At 45.0% G+C, this 22,414-nt stretch overlaps 1 protein-coding gene across 2 annotated transcripts in view; it reads right to left on the reverse strand.

Moving 5' to 3' along the window:
• The window catches only part of NCAPG2 (non-SMC condensin II complex subunit G2), a 1,874,483-nt gene that overhangs the window by 1,220,578 nt on the left and 631,491 nt on the right, over positions 1-22,414 (reverse strand). For both annotated transcript variants that reach the window (XM_044062031.1, XM_044062030.1), the window contains exon 12: positions 20,205-20,384. In XM_044062031.1, coding sequence (XP_043917966.1) covers positions 20,205-20,384 — 180 coding nt within the window. The remainder of the gene's footprint in view (positions 1-20,204; positions 20,385-22,414) is intronic.

Genomic DNA, 22,414 nt, shown 5'->3' on the forward strand with positions numbered 1-22,414 from the left:
GGAATTTCTCCTTGACAATGGACAGGTTCAATGTAGACAGGTCGAAAATTGGCCTCAAGTCCCCCGTCTTTTGTGGCACCAAAAAGAACCTGGAGTAATTGCCTGATCCGGACTGGCCTGGTGGGACGCATTGGATGGCTCTTTTTCTTAGCAGCTCTGTTATCTCTAAAGCTGCCGCCTCCCTCTGAATGGGTGGGACATCGGGGAGGCACCCCAACTGAGGGGGAGGATTCATTAAGGGAAAACAGTAATCTCTGGATATTATTCGGAGCACCCAGCGATCTGTCATGATGGACTCCCAACGTGCTAGGCGTTCCAAGAAACGCCCCCGACTGCCTCCAGAAAGGAGCAGCCGGGCAACCCCTCAGGGTTGCTGCGCAGGTCGGTCGGAAAAGGGTTTCCTCGACCCGAAATTCTTCGGCCCCCTTCTGCCTCTGGGCCGGCGTCCGCCTTGTCCTCCCCTACCTCTGAAGGATGAAGGGTCTGGAGCGAAATGGGATTGTTTTGACTTCCGGAACCACATCTTCTTTTGTCCTCTCTGGTTCCTGGAAAAGGACCTTTGAGGAGCCGAGAAGCGGATTCAGACGGCAGACATCTTCCCGTCTTTCTCACTCTGGAGTAGCGTACTGCGGACGGTCTTGCCAAACAACGTAGAAACATCAAAAGGAGCGTTCACGAAGGACGCCTTGAAGGGTTCCGCAAAATCACAAAGACTGAGCCAGGCATGACGCCTCAAGGCGATGCCTGCTCCGCTGGCTCTAGCCGCCCCCTCTGTAGCATGGGAGAGAAGCTGCACAGAAGTGTTGGATACCGACTTTCAAGAGGCCATTCATGCAGAGAAGGTTAGTTTGTCCTCAGCCGACATGGATTCCGGGGGTGACCCAGCGTACTCTGATTAGATCCCGATGAAGGCGAATCACATGTGCCAAGTAGTTCAGCACCCTTACGGAGAAGGTGGCTGAAGCGAACATCCGCTTTCCAATGCGGTCCATCGTCAGAGACTCCTTGGGAGGATGTACTGAGGAACTATCCTGTGCCAGTTCCTTCTTGGTGGCAGCCGCCACCACCATGGCATCTACTAGGGAACCTTTGCTCCACTCCATCCTGTCTGTCGGGGGAAATCTTATCTGGTCTCCTGGGGATCGGCTCTACAGTGTCCGGCTCCTTCCACACCCTGGTAGTTATAAGATCTACCAGGGGGTCGGCCGGAGGGGACATCCAAGAGGTAGATGGGCCTGCGTCAAACGCCTTCAGAAACACAGACTCATCAGAGGAAGGTTTTTGGGCTGACCACCCCCCTCTAATGGGCAGCATCTCCATGATGTCTCCAAAGGAGACGTCCTCAGGGGGTGACCTGGGGGGACCTTCCGCTTCCTCCAAGTCAGTGTCTTCCGTGAGGGACTCGGGGGAGTCCAAATGCCTCCTTTTACACTTTCGTTTGTGAGGAACCTCTTCGGGGGGGGCTGTCCGAGGAGGGCTTACCAACGAGGTCCTGTTCCTCTAGGGGAACCATCTGGGACGTAGACGCAGGCTGTCCCTGGGGCCGGATGATGGAAGATAGGCCCGTCGGCGAGGGAATGGCGGATGGATCCATAGCATGAGCCTGGGGCCTCGAATCCCTCGAGAGGACCGTCTCCATGACGTTGAAAGTCGAAGGTGAACCGCTCTCCCTAGGATCCGAGAGCAACCCCCTCAGATCAGACGTGTGGTTCAGCGCCGAAGTGATTGGACCCGAAAGAGAAGTGTGCTCCGACTGCATCGGAGTCGAAGACACACTCACCCCTCCGGATCCGAGGCTCGGCTCACGGCCCCGAGAGCTCAGATACAAAAAAGGACCCGACAAACTCGATGGTACAGCCAGCGAAGTAGCGATTACTAACGTCGCCAACTCCCCGGCTCTGATGCTACCCGGATCGGACGGCTCCAAAACCCGATAATGGATTGGAGAAGGAGCAATGGGGCAAAGAAAGGGGCCGAGCTCCCCCCATCTGCATCTGGGCCTGGAGGAAGCGACGCATCATCTGGTCCATGTCCGTGTCCGAAAGGCTCCTCGTTGATCTAGAAGCCGCCGAGGCTGGTAGGGAAGGCCGCCTCGACGACCTCGAAGGTGACCGGGCCTCCTTCTCCAGCGAGAAACATGGAGAACGGAGCTGAGAGAAGGAAGACCCAGAAACCTTCAAGGGAGAACAGAGCTGCTTAGCCAGCGGGGCAGAGGGGGCAGAATCGGCCCGTCGCTTGTGGCTCCTATGCCTCTCCCTGTCTCTTTCCTTCTCTCTATCTCGCCTATCTTTCTTTCTGGAGTCCCTCTCTCCCTGGGACACAGTGGGAGTTTGAGTCCCGGCCAGGGGAGCAGGAACAGTTGGCTGAACAGCCACAGCTGCGACTGGTGCCACTGAGGGAGAAGAGGAAGAAGCAGAATCCGCGGGCAAAAGGCCCGCAAGGATTAACTTGGTCCTCCTGTCCTTCAAAGCCCGGGGGTTGAAGCCGGCACAGATCTGGCAGCCTGATGATAAATGAGCCACCCCCAGGCAAATAACGCACTGAGTGTGGCCATCGGCTGGGGACAGCTTATGGCCACATTCAGAGCATTTAGAAAATATGGCCTTAGGGCCTTCGGCCATGACAACTCACACACAGATAAGGGGAAGGGAAAGGTTAAGACTAACTGACTACTAAAACAATTTAAGCTAAATAAACTAAGGGTCGATTAATACACACACAATTTAGTTTGAGAAAAACAGAGCAAAAAACCCTATTAAACCACTCACAAAACCACCAGGAGCCCGTAACTCATGCTTCAAGAAGCCGTGGTAAATGAGATCTGAGGACTGGAGGGAGGTAGCAGAGTATTATGGGTAAGGGGGAGGAGCTTGGAGCTCGGATCTCTAGCTGGGAAAGCTGCCGGGTCGGATCAGATACCCACAGGTTGCTGATCAAATGAGGTTAACTACTTCAAATAAAGAATTATACTGGCCCGAGCTCTCTAGAACTTGCGATCCGTTGCAGCGGCAAACTAGATCAGAGGTTAGTCAGAGAGCATCATGGGATAGGGACTGTGCCTCGAGCTACTCAGAGATCTTGAGCTTGGAAAGCAATCGGCTCCGTACCCCAAACAAATGGCGAGATTGAACAACTTCACATTTATTTTTAGAGCTATGAAACGGAATCGGAATTGCCTAGCCAGAGTAAGGCCTTGCCGAGTGTAATTATGGTGGTTGCCAAAAAAGCAATTACTAGAAAATAGAATCAAAGTCTAAACCAACTCTACTAGAAGTAGTGAATATAGTAACAGAGATAAAACAATTGGAACTGGGATTTTTAGAAAAGGGTAGTTGCAAATTACATAAGAAAAATGAAAATTGTGGAAACAATACATGCAGAGAAGGAATGACATTTAAAGGAAGGCAGGATTTAAATGAGCTATACAATGTCTGACTGACAATGACCAGATTATAAGTGATGGATAATGTTTACAACTACAATTGTGTGTCAACATATTTTTTATGTATAATGTTTGAGACTAAAATTATGTCAATATGGTGTGTTTTCATGTATGTAAATATATGACTGTCTTTGCCATACGTGATAATTTAATAAAAATGTTTCTTGTTTTAAAAAATAAAAAAAAAAATAGGGTCCTCAGCAGATGTGTCCTGTAGGGCTCCATTCCATCATATTTAATCTTCTCCATTTCTATTCATAAACTATGTTTTCAGCAAATACCTTAGACGCAGGCATCTTCTGAACCAGTCACACTCGCTCACAAATCCAAATTCAGCTCTAAAATTTCTTCTACTCCTTCAGTAAATAGCTTTTTCAGAACAGATTTTGACTGAACGCCTCCAAGATTAAAACAATGCTCTGCAGTACTCACCAAGAGCTAGCCAAGTCACCAAACACCATTGTTATTATGGATCTAAATAAATCCCCAATTGAAACCACCACCTCCTTTCAGCATCATGGAATCTGATTCAGTCAATCTCAGTTTTCACCATCATACAAAAAAAAAGTATGGCCAAAAATAAATTCCTTACTCTTCCGGTCATTAAAATCTTCACCCACCATCGGTGGCAGCAAGAGCAGCAATAGGTAAGGGAATATTACTAACCCTGTAAGAACATGACCAGCCCATAGTTGCTATATCCTCAAAGAAAAAAAAAAAAAAACACTACCCTGCAAACCATCTCAAGTATGATATGCTGCTTCAGCGCAACCCCCTAACCCCATAAGCACCACTGCCTCACTCTTTCTAGGGCTAAATGACCTCCAATAAAGAAGATACCTCTTTTGCTTGGCTCTCTGCTCTACAGAGCATAAACCTCAAATCATTTTTCCCATCTTGTAGAAAAGCCCCTTACTAAAAGCTCCTCATACAATCTCAGAAGTCATTCACAACCTAGTGTCAATCTACTGACACCATTAACAAAACCACATTGCTCAAATCATGCATTCCTCTCCCTCTTGGACCTAAAACTCTGGACTCTCTGTCAGTTCCCATAAAACACCTTCCCTCTTTTACTGAATTCTGGCTTCAAGTCAAACATCTCAGACACAACCAAGCCAAGTATCAGTGCCCTCATTTAAGTCATATTACTTAAACCTAAGCTCAATCAGAAATTTTAGCAACCGTTACTGTAGAATCTATTAAGTTATTTATCCTTGCCCTTTTCCTGTTCATCTTTCTTTTCCTCTTTATACTTTACGTAAGCTCTAAGTATGCATAATTTTACTTCTCAATTACATCTTGAGCTCATTCTAATGACTCACATGTTATAACAGATCACTCTGTCTCTTTTATTGTTTGCACTTTTCTGTTTGGATCTTTGTTCATTGTGAATCTATTCACCAAGGCTGTGCTTATATAATTGGACCACTGGGGAACATGGTACTACCCCAGTAATCAAACTTAAATAAAACGCTTACTTTTCATTTTCACATGGGCGATTCACTGTAAACAGAGTATACTTGAAACATAAACAGTCTCCCCAGTGGCAGCAAATACACAAGGCACTTACACACACATGGAACATGTGGAACTAAGACAATAGCTTGAATTCCAAACCTGAATCAAAATTTCAGAAAGGCCACTTAGCTGAGTGCTCATTTGTTTGAAAATCCATTTAATCAAATGTAGTATGATTAAATACAGTTCTGGAGTACAGAAGTAGAATTATAGTACAGTAGTTTTTTGGAGCTTACAGTAACTGCAGACGACTGAATACCTTCACTGCTGCAGTAGTGATAACACAGGACATCTACTGGAGAACATCATACATATGGCTGGACTTCCATAACTGTGTCTTTCCTGCTATATGCCAAGTAGATGCCCCCAAACCTGGGCATCCAAACATCTGTGATATTTAATGGCATGTCTGACTGTATCATTCACCTCCAAGGATCTGAGTCAAGGCCAGAGCAGAAGTCCCCAAGTTGAATATGCTTCCAGTTATGGCAAATCAACTGAAGAACCCACAAGATCACCTATTCAAGTGTTATGTCAACCTGAGGAGGGAGTGCTTTTTAAAGGAAAATAGAGGGATAGCCAACTGGCTACCCAACCCTATAATGTCCACAAGAAATGAAGAGGAGGGGTGTAGGGAGGGAATTATTGCAAAAAGAGCACATGCTTGACTATCTACAGTTAAGGGAAATTCTTAACAGAACTGTACTAGGATCATCACATTCTTCACTACTGTAGTATTCATACACACTTGGGAAGATTTCCCAAGATTGTGGACTAGCAAGTGGCTGAGAATGAGAAGTGCTGCTTAGAAAAGTCCCTGTAGGATGGCAGTGGCAAAATCCTATGCTAAGCTAAATGTCCAGGTTATAATGCTTGAAAAAAGGTGGGGACATATACTGTCCTCTACATTCTTGCCATGGAAGGAGTAACAAAAGCAAATCCAATCATCTAGACATTTAACGATGGTCAATTTGGAAACTGGCTTGTCCTCCCTACCCTTGCAAATGATCTGAACTCCTTTCTTTTATAGTACTTTCAAAGCAAAATCTAAGATGGCCATGCATATTGAGGAACTGCAAAATGATTCCTTCTTACTCTATGGGGGAGGATTAAATAATGGAGGTAAAAGGCCTGATTTCAGTACAATTCTGTCACTACAATAGAGGAGAATGGGGGACTACTGGAAAGTGTAACCTTGTCCACATGGAAGATGAAGAAGGTTGTTTGCACATGATTTCATTCAGGCAGATGTAGTGGCCACTAGTGACAGTTTTCCAGATCAGATACTTTACAAGGTGTAGCAACAGCTGGATTAACCCCTTAACTGTTGAGCATGTTATGTCTCCCCTCAGCCCACAATACTGGACATTTTTGATTATGTCTGCTCTAGTTAAAAGTCAGCATCTTCAAAATTGTTCAGTATTTTTTCATGTAATTTCAGGGAATGCTACATAGCTATCTGCAAAACACCATTATACTGGATGCCTACAGGGCTATGAAAAACCTAGTTCTGCTTATCTCTTAAACCTACAAAAACTGGAAATACAGCCAATGCCCATGCCAAGGAACAAAACTGATGTTGCAGTATAAACAACCTGTTGCAGAGATAGAGGTCTCTCCCAAAGGGTCTCCTACATATGGAACATGCTCACACTCAGCAAAGCAGTTCTCTAGCTCTCTTTAAAACCAACTATAATGACTGGATGGAATCAGTAAATTCATCCCTGGGCTGTTTACTCAGTACCTTGTACTCAGGGGAAACAAACAATGGAATTTGCACGGTCTTAGCTCTACTGGACTGATTACCTAGTTATCACCCATAAACTAATAAAAACTACTACAAAAGCACTTACAGCACAGTGTTATCCTCCTCTTTCTCTGTTGAGAAAACCATCAACAAGTGTATTAGTTGTAGTCATTTGTTCAACAATAAGCCATTATTGTAACGCAGCTAAAAATTGATGCAGTCTTTAAAGGTCTACATTATAAATTCTGTACACGGAAGTACAATGCCAGAGATGGTACCTTCGGGGGAAGAGGCAATAGTAAATTACTTGTATGGTTCAGCAGGCTTAGGTAGGCTAGTGTTTTCTCCTTGATGAAAGTGTTGTTTGTTAAATAAAAATATGCAACTTGGCCTTTGTGGGTAATGCAAATTCTTTTCTCAGTCTAAATCCCTTAATATTTTAAATTAGGCTGCAATGTGAAAGAAGGTGAAAACCATCCGCTAGTGACGCGTGCAAGACGAAAGACACCTACCTCAATGCCTGCTTCCTCAACACCAGCAGAAATTGACTTAGAAGGTGAACTGCTGCTATTGTTTTTTACCACCCAAGACAGAATCATCTGAGAGATGGAATCTTTTCCAAGAAAAAATAATAAAACATTTGCCATCAGCATCTAGCGAGATGCAAAGGGAAATTATACCAGTTATCCAGGAAGTCAAAATGATTTCCCCCCTTATCCTCAGCTCTGGAAATAGGAAACTGCTGGTTGCTGGAAGATACCAAGTTAGAAGAACCCTTTTTGCTAAATTAACAGCATAAAGCATTTACCAAACAAAAGCCCAGTGGAAACCTCTTTAAAATCTTTATGTAGTATTGCAAGCGATTCTGGAAGTCATCATCTTTAGGACGACTCAAAAAAAGTAACTTGGTAGCCTCATAGGCCAGTTCTTTTACTGAAGAAGTGGATTCATACACTTCAGTGGCACTTTCACTTAATAGATTAAATAAAAAGAAGTTATGTACTCACCACAACGTTCCATCTGAGTAGTTCTACTTCATTTGTCTTCAACCTATGGGTACCGGATCAGAGCCGTCAACTTTTACAAGCATCTGCTCCGAGCTCCAAACTCCTCCCCTTACCCATAATACCCTGTCACTACCCTTCATCCCCCAGATCGAGTTTGCTGCACCAAATAAATAACCAACCAGACCTAAGACATACCTTACACTCAGCTCAAAAGCTGTTCAGAAAAGTAAGGCCAAGGGGAAGGAGGGAGGGACGGTTGAAGACAAATGCAAGTAGAACTACTCAGATGGAATGTTATGGTGAGTACATAACTTCTTTTTCTGAAGTAGTTTACTTCATTTGATCGGCAGCCTGTGAGACAGAGTCTCCAGCTACCAAAAAAAAAAAAAAAAAAAAAAACCTGGATGGCTCTCCTGGAAGGACATTCTGGAGCACCACGGAACCAAAGGATGCTCTCCTTCGAGATATCAAATCCAATTTGTAGTGAGAAATAAAGGTAAGAGATGAGGACCAAGTAGCCGCAGAACAAATATAGTCTAATGAAACTCTAGACCAAAAGGCTGCAGAAGTAGCCATGGACCTGGTTGAATGAGTTTTACCTGACCTGGAGGAGACTAACCTTTATCTTTGTAAATCTGAAGGATACAGAGAGATCCACCTAACAATGGTAACCTTGGAGATAGGTTTACCCAAAAATAGTTTGGAGAAGGACACGAACAACTGGTCACATTTTGTCCTGTGCAGATAGCTGCTGCAGGTTCGAAGGGGGGAGTAACCAACCAATGCTTGAAGCACCATAGTAAGGTCTCACAGGGGAACTGGATCTTTGACCAGAGGACGTAAAAGGAAGGTACCTTTAATAAAGGCTTTACACAATCTGGTAGAGGCCAAGGAAGCACAATTCTCTCCAACATGAAAGTGGGAAATGGCAGCTAGTTGAACCTTGACTGTAGAGAACTAGCCTCTTGCTGAAAAATATATGCTAGAAAGATCTGTTCTGCTACTGACGAATTCACAGACCACTCGTAAGGCATCAGAATAGTCCGGTTCAGTTTGTCCGCTAGAATATTGGACCATCCTGGAATGTGCATTGCAACCAGAAAACGACCGGTGGAGATCGCCCATTCCTACTCTCTCATGGCCTTGCGACAAAAGGGGTAAGATCTGGTCCCTCCCTGTTTGTTGATCTACCAGACATGTTGTCTGACAGAATCGCAATGGTTCCCAGAGAAAGGAAAAAAGGCATGAAGGGCCTGCAACGCAAAAACGACCGCCCTCATCTCCAGAACATTTATGTGCAAGTTGGTCTCGATGGGGGACCACGTGCCTTGGACTGTCCTTCCCAAACAAGGCCACCCAAGTTGGGAGGCATCCGTGGTCACTGTGGCTTGAACGGGGGCTGGAACAAAGGGGCGTCCCTCCAAAAAGTACACTTGTGTACCTACCATAAATGTAGATGTTAGAGTGCATTCACTGTTGCAGTCATTACTCTTGGGTTATCCTGCTGGCAGGCTACCCGCAGTTGGCCAGAATTCCAAAGTCTAGGTCTGGCGTCAGTTGCTGTCGCCTCTTCCCTGACGTCAGTGCTCTGGGGGTATAAAAGATGCAGCCGACGTCATATTCTTCAGTTTTTCTTGCCCCAGATATCAGGTGCCCCCAAATTGGTAGGCTGAAAAAATATGCCAATTAAGTATGCATGCACAAAAATAACATTTCCTTCATCTACAAGCAAATACACCACATAGGTTGTATAGGCTAGAGAAGTACAGATAAGTCCCAGCAAAGAAAAGGGGGATGGTGGGTGGGTAACCTGGACTGCAACAGTGAATACACTCAAACATCTACATTTATGGTAGGTACACAACTGTACTATGTTCATCATGTTTCACTGTTGCAGTCATTACTCTTGGGTTGAATCCCAAAGCTGAGGATGGGTGGCTGGGCTAAATAGGATTAGGAAAGGCTATGAGGCCCTGCAGAACTGCAGTGGCAAAGCCTGCTCTGGATTTAAAGTAAAGAGGTAAGTGGTAGTGCTTTGTGAAAGTGTGCACTGAACTCCAAGTTGCAGCCTCTAAGAGGTCTTTGGTTGGCACTCCTCTAAGGAGGGTTGCTGAAGTGGCTGCTGCTCTGGTAGAATGAGGCCTAATGCCCTTAGGCACCGATTTGCCATGTTGAAAATAGCAGAAATGGATGCAATGGCCTATCCATGTTTTGAGATCGCCTTTCCTTGTGATCCTGCAGCACATGACACTAAAAGTTGCTCAGTCTTTCTGAAAGCTTTAGTTCTGTCCAAGTAGAAGCATAACTGCCTGTGTATGTCCAAAGAATGCAGAATTTTCTCACCCTTGTTCTGTGGATTTGGATAAAAGGTAGGCAAGTAAATGGTTTGGTTGAGGGCCACACTGGACACCACCTTAGGCATAAATGTTGGGTCTGTCCTCAGAGAAACCCTGCCTGGATGAAAAATGATAAAAGGTTCCACAGCCATGAGTGCTTCTAACTCCGAGACACGTCTTGCAGAGGTTATTGCTAGGAGCAGAGCTGTTTTCCAGGATAAGAATTTTATATCAGCTGTTGAGGCTGGCTCAAAAGGAGGCAGTGTGAGTTTTTCCAAAACATAATGGAGGTCCCATGCCGGAATTGGTGCTCTCCTTGGAGGCCTGATGTTTTTGGCCCCTCTGAGGTACTGTCTTATTAAAGGATGAGAAAAGATAGGTGGTTCCGTATTGTAATGAGCTGAAATGGCAGAGGCATGAATCTTAATTGATGAGAAAGAAAGGCCTTTGTTCAGCATTTCAGTTAGGTATTGTAAAATCTGAGGGACATTTGGTACACATGTGTCAATGCCTTGTTCCTGGTTTGAAGCACAGAATCTCTTCCATTTTTCTGCATAAGATTTTCTGGTACTGGGCCTCCTGGCCTCCAAGATAACATCCATAACAGCTTTTGAAAGAGGAGTGTTCTGAATGGCTGCATTATCCACCATGCTGCCAGATTTAAGGTCCTGAGTTGGCTGTGCAGGATTTGATTGTTTTGTTGGGTCAGCAAGTGAGAAGTCTGAGGCAATATCCATGCTGGACCTAAAGACAAGCTCTTTAGGATTGGGTACCAGTGCTGGCAAGGCCACTCTGGTGCAATCAGTATCATTTTTGGCTTCTCTTGTCTGACCTTTAGGAGTACCCTGGGAAGGAGAGGCAGTGGAGGCAAGGCATATACTGTTAGATGTTTCCAGCTGAAGGATAGGGCGTCCACTCTCCATGCTTGCTTGTGATAAATCCTTGTGCAAAATCTCTGCAATTGGCAGTTGTGAGGGGAGGCAAACAGATCTATGTCTGGGCATCCCCATTTCCTTGTTATCATGCTGAAGACTTATGGATGCAGTTTCCATTCGTGGGGATCCATGAGGTTTCTGCTTAGTCTACCAGAGTATTTGTTTTTCCTGGCAGGAATTGTGCTTGCAGGTGAACTTGATAAGCCAATGCTGTGTCCCATAAGGTCATTGCTTGTCTGCAGAGGGGCTAGGAATGTGTAACTCGCTGCTTGTTTATGTACCACATGACCATAGTATTGTCTGTCTTTATCAGTAGCTGTCCTGGTTGAAGTAGATCCTTGAAAGCTGTCAGGGCATTTTGAACAGCTAGCATCTCTTTTTGATTGATGTGAAGATGCATCTGGCTTGCAGGCCATGTGCCCTGAATACATTTTCCTGCCATATGGGCCCCCCCAGGCATAATCGGATGCATCCATTGTCAGTGTCTGTCTGGCTGTGGGTAAACTGAATGGCAGACCCTTGTTGTGGTGACAGACCTCTGCCCACCATCGAAACTCCTGTTGCAGGCAGGGAATGAGTGTAATTACTGTCTCCAGGCTGTGGCAATGCTGAGTCCAAACACTTTTTAAATACCACTGTAGTTTCCTCATATGCAGTCTGGCATATGGACTTAGTAGAATGCAAGATGCCATGAAACCCAAGGCCTGCAGGATTTTCCTTGCAGATAAGTGGGTTTTTGTTGCCATTTTTTGAAGCAAGAAGTCAGTTGTTTTTGTTTGTCTGGCATGAGATAAGCCATCTGGGCAGTTGTATTTAAGCTTGCACCCAGGAATATTATCTCTTGAGAGGGCACTAGTTTTGATTTCTTTTCGTTTACTGTGTACCCTAGACCAATTGGTAATCTTTTACAAACGCCAGATGCTTTAGAAGAACGTCTTTGTTCTCTGCTTGAATAAGGCAGTCGTCCAAGTAGGGATACATTTGAATTCCTCTTTGTCTGCAAAACGCAATTACTGGTGCCAGGCATTGTGTGAAGACCCTGGGTGCAGTAGATAAGCCAAAGGGCATTGCACAGAATTGGTAGTGCATTGAGCCAGCTATGAATCTGAGGTATCTTCTGCAAGACTGTCTGATTGGGACATGCAGGTATGCTTCTTTTAAGTCCAAAGTTATGAGCCAAGCCTTCTTACCCAGCATGGGCAGTAGCTGCTGTAGAGTCAACATCTTGAATTTTGGAACTTCCAGAAATGTATTTAGTATAGATAGGTCCAGTACTGGTCTCCAGGTTTTGTCCTTTCTGGGCACTAAGAAACGTCTGGAGTAAAATCCTTGCCCCTGCTCTTGTGGTACTTGTTGAATGGCCCTCATGTCCATGAGGGCTGTAATTTGCCTTTGTGCCTCGGCCCATTGATTGTGTGGCAGGTCTGGCATACCTTTTGACCTTGGTAGGGTGTGGAAATGGAACCTGTAGCCTTGGGACACTATGTTCAAGACCCATTTGTCTTGGGTAACCATTTGCCAATTTGATGAAAACAGTGCTAGTTTTCCCCCTAAGGGGGCTGCCAAAAGACAAGTGCTTGGATCTGGCAGAGGAAAGTCATTGGGACTGTTTCCTGTAAGGTTGTGATTTGTCTTCTCCGCTTATGGAGGTCGGAGCACCCCATTGTTTAGGCCTGTATGAGCCTTGGAGCTGAGATCTGCCTCTGGGATGCCTGTATCTGCCTCTTTGTGGTCTGTCTGACACTGGAAAGGACCGATTTTTAGAAGGCCAGTTCCTGCTAAATCTGGGTGGCTGTACCTGTAAGAAATCCTTAACTGTCTGCATGGATTTTGCTTTATCCTCCATTTTTTTCAACACCTCTTCTGCTTTACTACCAAACAAAGTATCATGCTGTAAAGGAGCATCTAATAATTGTGCTTTAACATGATCAGGCAGATTCTGTTCCTTTAACCAAGCATGCCTTCTAATAACAGAACCTGTAACAGCGGCCCTGCAAGAGGCCTCCAATGAATCATAACCACTTTGCAAAGTATGCTTTCCCCCTTGTTCAGCTGCATGCAATAAATCCTGCATTTCCTTGTTCTCTGAACATTCAGTATTTGTCAACAATTTCTGTTTAAGTAGTGACATTAAATATTGCTGATATTTAAGCATATGAAACTGACAATTTAAAGCCCTTACAGCCAAGGTAGCAGAAGTGTAAACTTTTTTCCCCCATCTGTCCAGAGCCCTAGAATCCCTATCAGAGGGGGCAGGGTTTTTTGCAGTGGAAGCTTTGACCACTTTGGGACCCTGAGATATAGTTTCTGGGTCAGCAGCGGGGTTTTTATATAGGAATTTATGAGAATCTGGGGCCCTGTAGTATCTGTCAGGCTTAGCAGGTGCAGGGGGTAAAGAGTCAGGGGACAGGCCAGACTCTGAAAATACATCATCTACAATGTCTAGAACAGGTGGAATAGCAAGGGGTCTGTGCTGAGGAAGTAGCAGAAAGTCTCTGAGCCTTTTCTTAGATTCAGAATAATCTTGGCTCTCCCAGTGGAAATGCTCCCTCATGGCATGCAGGGTTTCCCCAAAAGAATAATCCTCAGGAGGAGAAGCTGAAGGAATGGATTCATCAGCATCAGAATCCTCGTAGGGAAGCATGGAATAATCCTGTTCATAAAAGGAATCGGAGGAAATAGAAACCTGATCAGAAGAATCATATTCTGTCTCTTGCCTAAGCCTCTTATCAGGAGGGGGAAGGGAACCCCTGATCAAAGTAATTAGGTCTTCAGCCATTTTAAGCATCTGTTTTTTAGGCATGGAAGTCTGAATAGGAGAATGCTGTACTTGTTTCTTTGTCTTTAGAGCTGCTTTAGTCTTTGAAGCTGTAGATGGCTTAAAATATAGTTGTGTAGGTCTGAAGACACCCTCAAAAGCAGATGCCTGCTCAGCGGCTCCGGACCCATCTGAGGGAATGATTTCTGAGTGTCCAATACCTTGAGTTTCCAGAGGCCCAGTCGGCTCCATGTGGGAGATGGAAGCGGCCTGTGGCTCTGAGGTAGCGGGCACCAGGGGCTGCAAAAGCGCCCCACTGAGAACCGGCGACTGGCCTAACTGAGGCCTCGTCGTCGGTTTTGGACCTCGGATGAATATCCTTGTCCTTATGTTTTTAGTAAATTCCGGTCGTCGGCTGTTCTGATGGCATTATATAATTAAATCTTCAGCCAAAGTAATGAAATGCAAAATCGAACCGACGCTTAATAGTGCGTTGGTTAAATCTAGCACAAAACCAACAGCTAGCAACGTTGTGATCAGGGCCTAGGCAAGGAATACAGTAAGAGTGAAAATCCTTATGAGGTATTTGCTTCCCACAAGAAATACAATTGTTAACTTTTTCTGACATTGGTCTGGAGCAAGAAAAAAGTTTCCCTAACGGGGTACTTAGCTTTAATGAAGACTTTGGTTCTGAAATTCGGATTTGAAAATCTCAGGAGTCGGCCGACCGGCACTTGCGAACTGCTTTTGCTTCGGGCACCACGTGGCAAGAAAGACTGAAGAATATGGCGTCGGCTGCATTTTTTATACCCCTGGCGCACTGAAGTCAGGGAAGAGGCGACAGCAAATGAAGCCGGACCTAGACTTTGGAATTCTGGCCGACTGCGGGTAGCCTGCCAGCAGCATAACCCAAGAGTAATGACTGCAACAGTGAAATACGAACATCCTCTGTCGACTGCATCCACCAAAGAAAAGATGACCTGCACACTGAGCTGAGGCGTATCGGGTGAGACAGCGGAAGATCCAGCAGGGACCATTGAACTGCTAGAGTCCAATGCAGAATGCGCATATGAAGTCGAGCACAAGAGAGATGAGTTATAGTCTCTGCCATAGAACCCAGGGCCTTCAACACTGATTCTGATGAGGGAAGGTAAGACCGGTAAATTAAGGCGACATGCATCCCCAAATTTCGAACTCTCTCCGTGGTCAGGAAAACTTTTGCCTGTAGTTTGTCTATCCGTGCCCCTATGTAATCTATCACCTGGACTGGATCCAAAAGGGATTTGGCTGTGTTGACTGTAGTCCCCAGGTGGAGTGCAAGCTTGAGAAAATAATCCCTGGTTTAGTAAAGTAGACGCTTGGAGGGAGCAGTTAGGAGTCAGTCATCTAGGTAAGGGTAAACCTGAATCCCCTGAAGTCTCAAGTGAGCTGCTTCTACTGCCATCGCTTTGGTGAACACCCTGGAGTCTGTGGTGAGACCAAAGGGTAGGGCTCAAAACTGGTAAGGACTGGCTCCTAGCCAGAAGCGGAGGAACTTCCTGGAACTTCTGTGCATTTTTATGTGATAGTTAGCGTTCTGGGGGTCGAACGAGCAAATCCAGTCGCTCTCTAAAGTGACCATCCAGAACTTCTCTTTGGCAACTGACAAGTTCAGTCTCGATAGGTCCAGAATGGGCCTCAAATCCCCCGTCTGGTTCGGCACCAAAAAGTACCTGGAGTAGATACCTGATCTGGACTGATCTGGGGGACGAGTTCGATGGCTCGTTTTTCTAGCAGCTTGAAGATTTCTAATGTTGCTTCCTCCCTTTGCATAGTTGAAACGTCCGGGACGTGCTTGAAAGGTGTCGGAGGGACCACAAAAGGTAGAGTAGCCTCTGGAAATTATTTGCAGCACCCAATGGTCTGATGGACACAGACTCCCATGCCGTCAAATGCAATGACAGGTGCCTCCAGAGCAGGGCAGACGGGCAACCCCTCAGGGTTGCTGCACAGGCCTGTCCGAAAAAGATTCCCGAGACCTAAAATTCCTCAGACCCCCCTCTGTCTCTGGGCCAGTGTCTATCCTGTCCCCTTTGCCTCTAAGGGAGGAATAACCCTGAGTGTCCTGGAAATACTGAGACTTCCGGAACCACATCTTCTTTTGCCCTCGCTGATTCCGAGAGAAGGATCTTTGATGGTTAGAGAAGCGGATTTCGACGGCAGACAGTGTTCTTCTCATCTTTCTCATTCTGTCCTAATGTGTCATGGACGGTCTTACCAAAGAGGGAAGAGACGTCATAAGGGGCATTAGCAAAAGATGCCTTTAAGGGTTCCTGAAATTGACATAATCTGAGCCAAGAATTGAGTCCCATGGACATGCCGGACGCAGCCGCCCTAGCCACTCCTTCCATGACATGGGAGAGGAGTCGCATGGACGTGCTTGAAACTGCTGTTAAAGTAACCATCCTGGCAGAGAATGAGGTTTTGTCCTCCGGGGATAGGGACTTTGGGGAAGACTCAGACAGTTCCTTGACCAGGTCCACTCTATAGTCTGTTAACATGGGCCATGTAGTTCAGCTCAGTGATTGCAAAGGTCGCTGAAAGTAAACCCGTTTCCCTAGGCAATCATCATCCTAGACTCACGGTCGTGAATGGACCAAGGAACTTTCCTGGGCGAGTTCCTTTTTGGTGGCGGCTGCTACCACCATCACGACTACTAGGGACCCTTTTATTCCATGCTGGTCTGTCTATGGGAGGGCTCAAAATTTTGTCCGGGCATTTTGCTATAGGTTCCACAGTGTCCGGCTTCTTCCAAGCCCGCGAGGTGATCAAATCCCTACGAGATCTGCGGGGGGGCAGGAAGTAGACGGGCCCATGCCAAAAGCCACCAGGAACACGGATTCATCCGAGGAAGGTTTTGGGGTGGACCAACCTCCCCACTGGCGCAAGATTTCCATGATATCTCAGAAGGAGACCTCCTCGGGAGGTGATCTGGGGGAACCTTCCCCATCATCCAAATCTGTGTCCTCAGTGAGGGACTCCGGAGAAGAGTCCAAGTACCTCCTTTTACACGAGTGTTTGCGAGGGACCTCTCCGGTGCGGCTTTCTGGAGGAAGCTCGCAAACCACCTGTTCCTCAGATGGAACTACCTGGGGCTCTCGTCAAGCATGGGCTGTCCCTGTGATAAAATGATGGGATTTGCACATAAAGCTGAAGGAGCAGAAGCGGAGTCAGAGGATATAGTCAGGGGTTTCAATCCACTGGAGAAAACCCTTTCTACCATATTGAATGACGAGGGACAGCAAGCTTCCTGGGCCACCAATAAGGGAACCGCTCTCCCTGGGTCTGACGGGAGAATCGGGGAAGGGCCCGAAGTAGACGAAGCTCCAACGGGGGAAACTAGACCCAACAAGGTCTGAGCCAGTGGAGATAGTTCCACCCCCGACACCCAGGCTCCGGTTCAGAGAGCCACTCTGATCCAAACTCTGATCAGACACGCTCCAGTCAGCAGCCGGCATTGAGGAGACAGGAACATTCGGCACAGGCCCCCTGACTAGGGATATCCTCGGATCCATGTACTCTGAAACCGGGGGTCGGATCGGAGAAGGAGAGATAGGGCTAAAGAAGGGGCGCGAACCCCCCCCCTCTCCAGAGGGAGAGGGGGCTGGCAGGACTCCCATCTGAAATTGTGTGCAAATGAACCTCAGCACCCTTTTATCGATGTAAGCCTCAGAGAGACTGCGGGTAGACTGCGACGAACCCACAGACTCCGACCTGGAGGGTCGAGGAACCGAGGCTCTAGAGTCTGGATGGTGCTCCTCCGGCTCCGGAGAGAATCTCGGAGATCGGAGCCAAGGGGAGTCACGGTGCCTAATCTGGCTCTTGGCTGGAGGTCCTGACTGAGCCAAAAGGTCCAGGGACCTCTTTCTTTTTTCGTGCTGATGCTCTCTCGCCTTCTCTCTGCCTTTTCTGTGCTCCACTTCCACAGGCTTAGAGGTAGGCAGTCGAGTCCCAGCCCACCTGTCCTTGAGAGTGCGCAGGTTGTAACCGACGCATATAGCACAATCGGTGCCTAAATGGGCCGCACCCAAACAGAACACGCAAAGAGTGTGGCCATCGGCAGGAGATAGTTTTTGGCCACACTCAGTGCAATGTTTAAACACCTGTTTGGGAGTGTCAGACATGTCCCTACAACAAAGGAATAAAAACACTGACACCACTCACCACACACTCAGACACACATACAGAAGGCTGGGGGGAAAGGGGGAACTGCCAGATATCCTAACTAACTAAAAACTACACTAAAACACCTATACTCGACGCACCGAGAGGAGAAGGAAAGGGAAACTTATGCTACAGAGAAAACCACACAAACAGTTAAAACAGCTCAAAAAGAGAAGCAATATCCTACTCATGACCTGGAGCTCAGAATCACGATGCTGTGGCTAGCTGCGGCAAACAAGATCTGTAGGATGGAACGTAGTGGCAGGGTATTATGAGTAAGGGGAGGAGCTTGGAGCTCAGACCAGATGCTTGTGAAAGTCGCCAGCTCAGATCAGATACGGATCCGGTATTCACAGGTTGAAGATTAAGTGAAGTAAAGTACTTCAGATCTGAAATTAAAATTATTTTGCTATTCCAAAAAGATGAATTTCAAAATTTGGAAACAGATTTGTTTGACATTCATAAGCATTTTGATCAAATGATTATGAGAATCAAAATTTCAGTGGAGGAGACACAGGGTAAAATAGTTAATCTTGAAATAAGGCATGCAAGATGAATGTGTATAGGGGCATTCTTGAAAGTATGGATAACTCTCAGTCTTTAGCAGTAAAGGTTCAACAAGTCTTAAGACTCTTGGCAAACTTGTAAAAAAAAAAAAAAAAGATGCTTTAGCTTCGATAAAAAGTATACATCAAGTCGGTTCTTTTAAGCAAAGATATAATCACCCCTGTTACTATAACATTTTTCGGCATTTCGGACAGTACACAAATTCTTTTCACTGATATCAAATTTATATTTTTTATCAAGTACCCCTAAATGGGTCTACTTCATATGACCTAAATTTCATATGATCAAAATTCATTTGACTGAGACCAAATGACCTAAACTTCATTTGACCTAAAACTCATTTCACTGGCAATGCACTGTAAGGCAAGTAAAAGGTATATGCCCTGTTCCCCACTGTAGTACGACCCTGGAGTTAGAATATATACTTAGGTGAGGTGTGGGGGGGGCATAGCCCCCCCCCCCACCTAGTTTGATTAGATATTCTGTGGTTTGATTTTATATTGTTCAGTAAAACTGAACTTTGTGGGGGGCTATGACCCCACACCCCCTTAACTCTATATTCTAATTCCAGGGTCACAATACAGTGGGGAACAGGGCATATACCTTTTACTTGCCTTATAGTGCATTGTCACTGAAATGAGTTTTAGGTCAAATGAAGTTTAGGTCATTTGGTCTCAGTCAAATTAATTTTGATCATATGAAATTCAGGTCATATGAAGTAGACCCCACTAAATATATATATATATTTAGACACTTTTGTAATGGTTGCGGAAATAAAAACAGCCTTTGCAAAATCTATTTTGTGTGATTTTTCACAGTGGATTTTACAATGTAATGACAATTTTGACGCAAAGACATTTAGGTTGATTTTTTCAACAAGTTTAACAACTAAAAGGCTGATTTTCAGATGTTTGAAGTCAGTCAACTATATGTAGCATGAACTTTCCCTAAGAGACATGGTGTTTTTTTTTTTGTTTAATCAACAAGTTACTTTTGAAGACAGAGAGGTATGTAATTATCTTATTCTATCCCCCTGCATGAAGAAGGGGTGGTAGGGGAATATGGACTACTAAATAATAAAAAGTAAAATAAATAAAACAGAATGGCACTTCACTGAGGTAAATGCTTGTTACCTAATATAGATGAAAATAATTTAGTTTCAAACAGTGGTCCTGGCAGGAAAATGCATGGTAATGGAATACAGGAAGATGTAGTTGCTGGCCTGCAAATCTGTCATTGGAAACTATAGGATTTCAATGCCAATAAAAAGCCTCTGAAAAGTTAGCAGGCAGCTGCATCTTTATGAAGTTCAAGGAAATGGAAACACAGAAGCTCATTTACTCAGCGCATTGCACACTTGGGGACACAGGATTCAATGGGCAAAATAAAGAACAAAACCAATGTTCCTATAATACAGCACATCTGGGGGGTCCACTAATCACCTTTAACAATACAGAATAAAGAATAAAAAGAGAAAAGCACAAGACTAAAAAATGTATGCCCACAATCATAGATTATTATGGAGGAAGTAAAAATAACAATATATTACAATTATTATTATTATTAAGGGTAAACTACTACTCAGAATTGATAAACAATTGCACATAAATTTATAAACAGCTGTAAATGTTACTGATGCAAACTGCTTCAACACAATAATAGCTACAAATAAGAAATGTATTTCATACCTTAAAAACAGAGCAGCGCACATCAGCTGAGCTTGTATCTGAAGCTAAATCTCCAAGTACTTTGTTAAGGAGATCTGTAAGTATGGTAACTGGAATCATCTCCCAGTATCTAGCAGTTATGCGACAAACTCCAAGAATAGCAGTAGAGCGGACGAGTGGCTGGGGGTCTTCAAGAAGAGACTAAAAGATACACAAAGAATGTTGATAATCCCCAAAACTTGGCACAAGTTCTCAATGCTCACAAAGAGTAATACATTAATTACAGCAGGTGAAAGTACAGGTATTACTTTTGACATATGAAATACATTTCATTTTCACCATCTTTTTATTGAAGGACAGTGACTTCTACTTTCAAGGTAGGAAGAAAAAGAGCAGTTATTAAAGAAAAGTATAGAAAAATCAGTTTTTGGCACTGTTTTGCTGTACTTCCCATCTCCAAACGGCATAGCTATTACCAGAAAGACATAACCCAAAACCTGGTTAGATGAAGAGCACTAACAACAATAAAAGCATCTCTAATAAAGCTCAAAAGCCATAATACAGTAAATAAGTTATGCACAGAGTGAAATCAAACTTTCCATTAACCTAACCCTCACTTACAGACTCAAGTGGCAATCTATGCCTGGTATACAAGTTGCAAAAAACCCTGCCCCCATTTACCCTTCTTTGGTGTTCATAAAATTAGTAATACAATAAACTCGTCTAGTGCCTTAGATCTACATTAGAACCTTAACTGGACTAGTTGGTGGGCTAGCTGTCTCTCTCTCTTGGAGGATACCTTTTGAATAAGCTCCAAACACAGTGTCAAACAAAGCAGCTCCCTTAGTCTTTAAATATAACCTAAATGGATAAATAATCCTACTACTTATGAAATAGAAGTCCCAATTTAGAGCGTTCCGCATAACAACAATGAGGTGTACACAGCCCCTTTAAAGTGACTGTTTGACAAGCTGTTTCTGGTCCACAGTCCACCCTTCCAGAAGGTCAAGATGATAAAAATGTCACACAGAAAGAAGCACATCAAGTATAGCATGCTAGAGAGGCAGTTTATTCAAATATGTGAAAGAAGTCAGAATAAAAGTACAGTTTTGTACCTACCATAAATGTAGATGTTCGAGTGCTAATACAGCTGCAGTCATAACAGATGGGTTTTCCTGCCGTCAGGCGGGTCCTCGGTCAGCCGAATTCCAAAGTCTAGGTCCAGCGTTGGATGTCGTCGCCTCTTCCCTGACGTCAGTGCGACAGGGGTATAAAAGAACCAGCCGACACCATTTTTTTCAGTTTTTCTTGCCCCAGATGTCAGGTGCCCCCCAGAAGGAAGGCAATACATAAATTTATGTAATAATGCAATGCAATATAATCAAAAAACAGTAGTTGCAAGCAAATACACCATAAAAGAATACCCCAATCAGGTTGTATGAGGAGGTGTTAGCCATTAGGCCTGTCCCAAGTGGGGAAGGAGGGAGAGAAACCTGGACTGCAGCTGTATTAGCACTCGAACATCTACATTTATGGTAGGTACAAAACTGTACTATGCTCATCGTGCATACACAGTTGCAGTCATAACAGATGGGTAGAATACCAAAGCTAAAAATGGGGTGGTAGGCACTAGGTGGAACTAGGAGGAGCCAGGATGCCCTGCAAGACTGCAGTGGCAAAGCCTGCTCTAGATTTGGAGTATAATGGTAGGTGATAGTGCTTGGAGAAAGTATGTACAGAACTCCAAGAGGCAGCTTCCAAAATATCTTTGGTAGGAACCCCCGAGGAAGGCTGCAGAGGTGGCTGTGGCCCTTGTGGAGTGAGACCTGATGCCTGCAGGTACAGTTTTACCATGAGTAACAATGCAGTGGGCTATCCATTTTGAGATTGTCTGTTTGGAAATAGGCTTCCCTTGAGCTCTGGTAGCATAGGACACAAAGAGTTGCTCTGATTTTCTGAAAAGGCTTTGTTCTGTCCAAATAATACCGTAGCTGTCTATGAATGTCCAAGGAATGTAGTAGTCTCTCCCCTTTGTTTTGAGGATTGGGATAAAAGGTAGGTAAGTGGATAGCCTGATTCAAGGCTACCCTGGATACTACCATTGGCATAAAGGAAGGGTTGGTTCACAAGGATACTCTGTCCTGATGGAAAATGATGAAAGGCTGCACAGCCATGAGGGCTTGTAGTTCCGAAACCCTGCAAGCTGAGGTGATAGCCAGCAGGAAGGCTGT

The sequence above is a fragment of the Protopterus annectens genome, chromosome 2.part1 (genome assembly GCF_019279795.1).
Source record: "Protopterus annectens isolate FY-2018-M chromosome 2.part1, PAN1.0, whole genome shotgun sequence".
Taxonomy (NCBI): Eukaryota; Metazoa; Chordata; order Ceratodontiformes; family Protopteridae; genus Protopterus; species Protopterus annectens.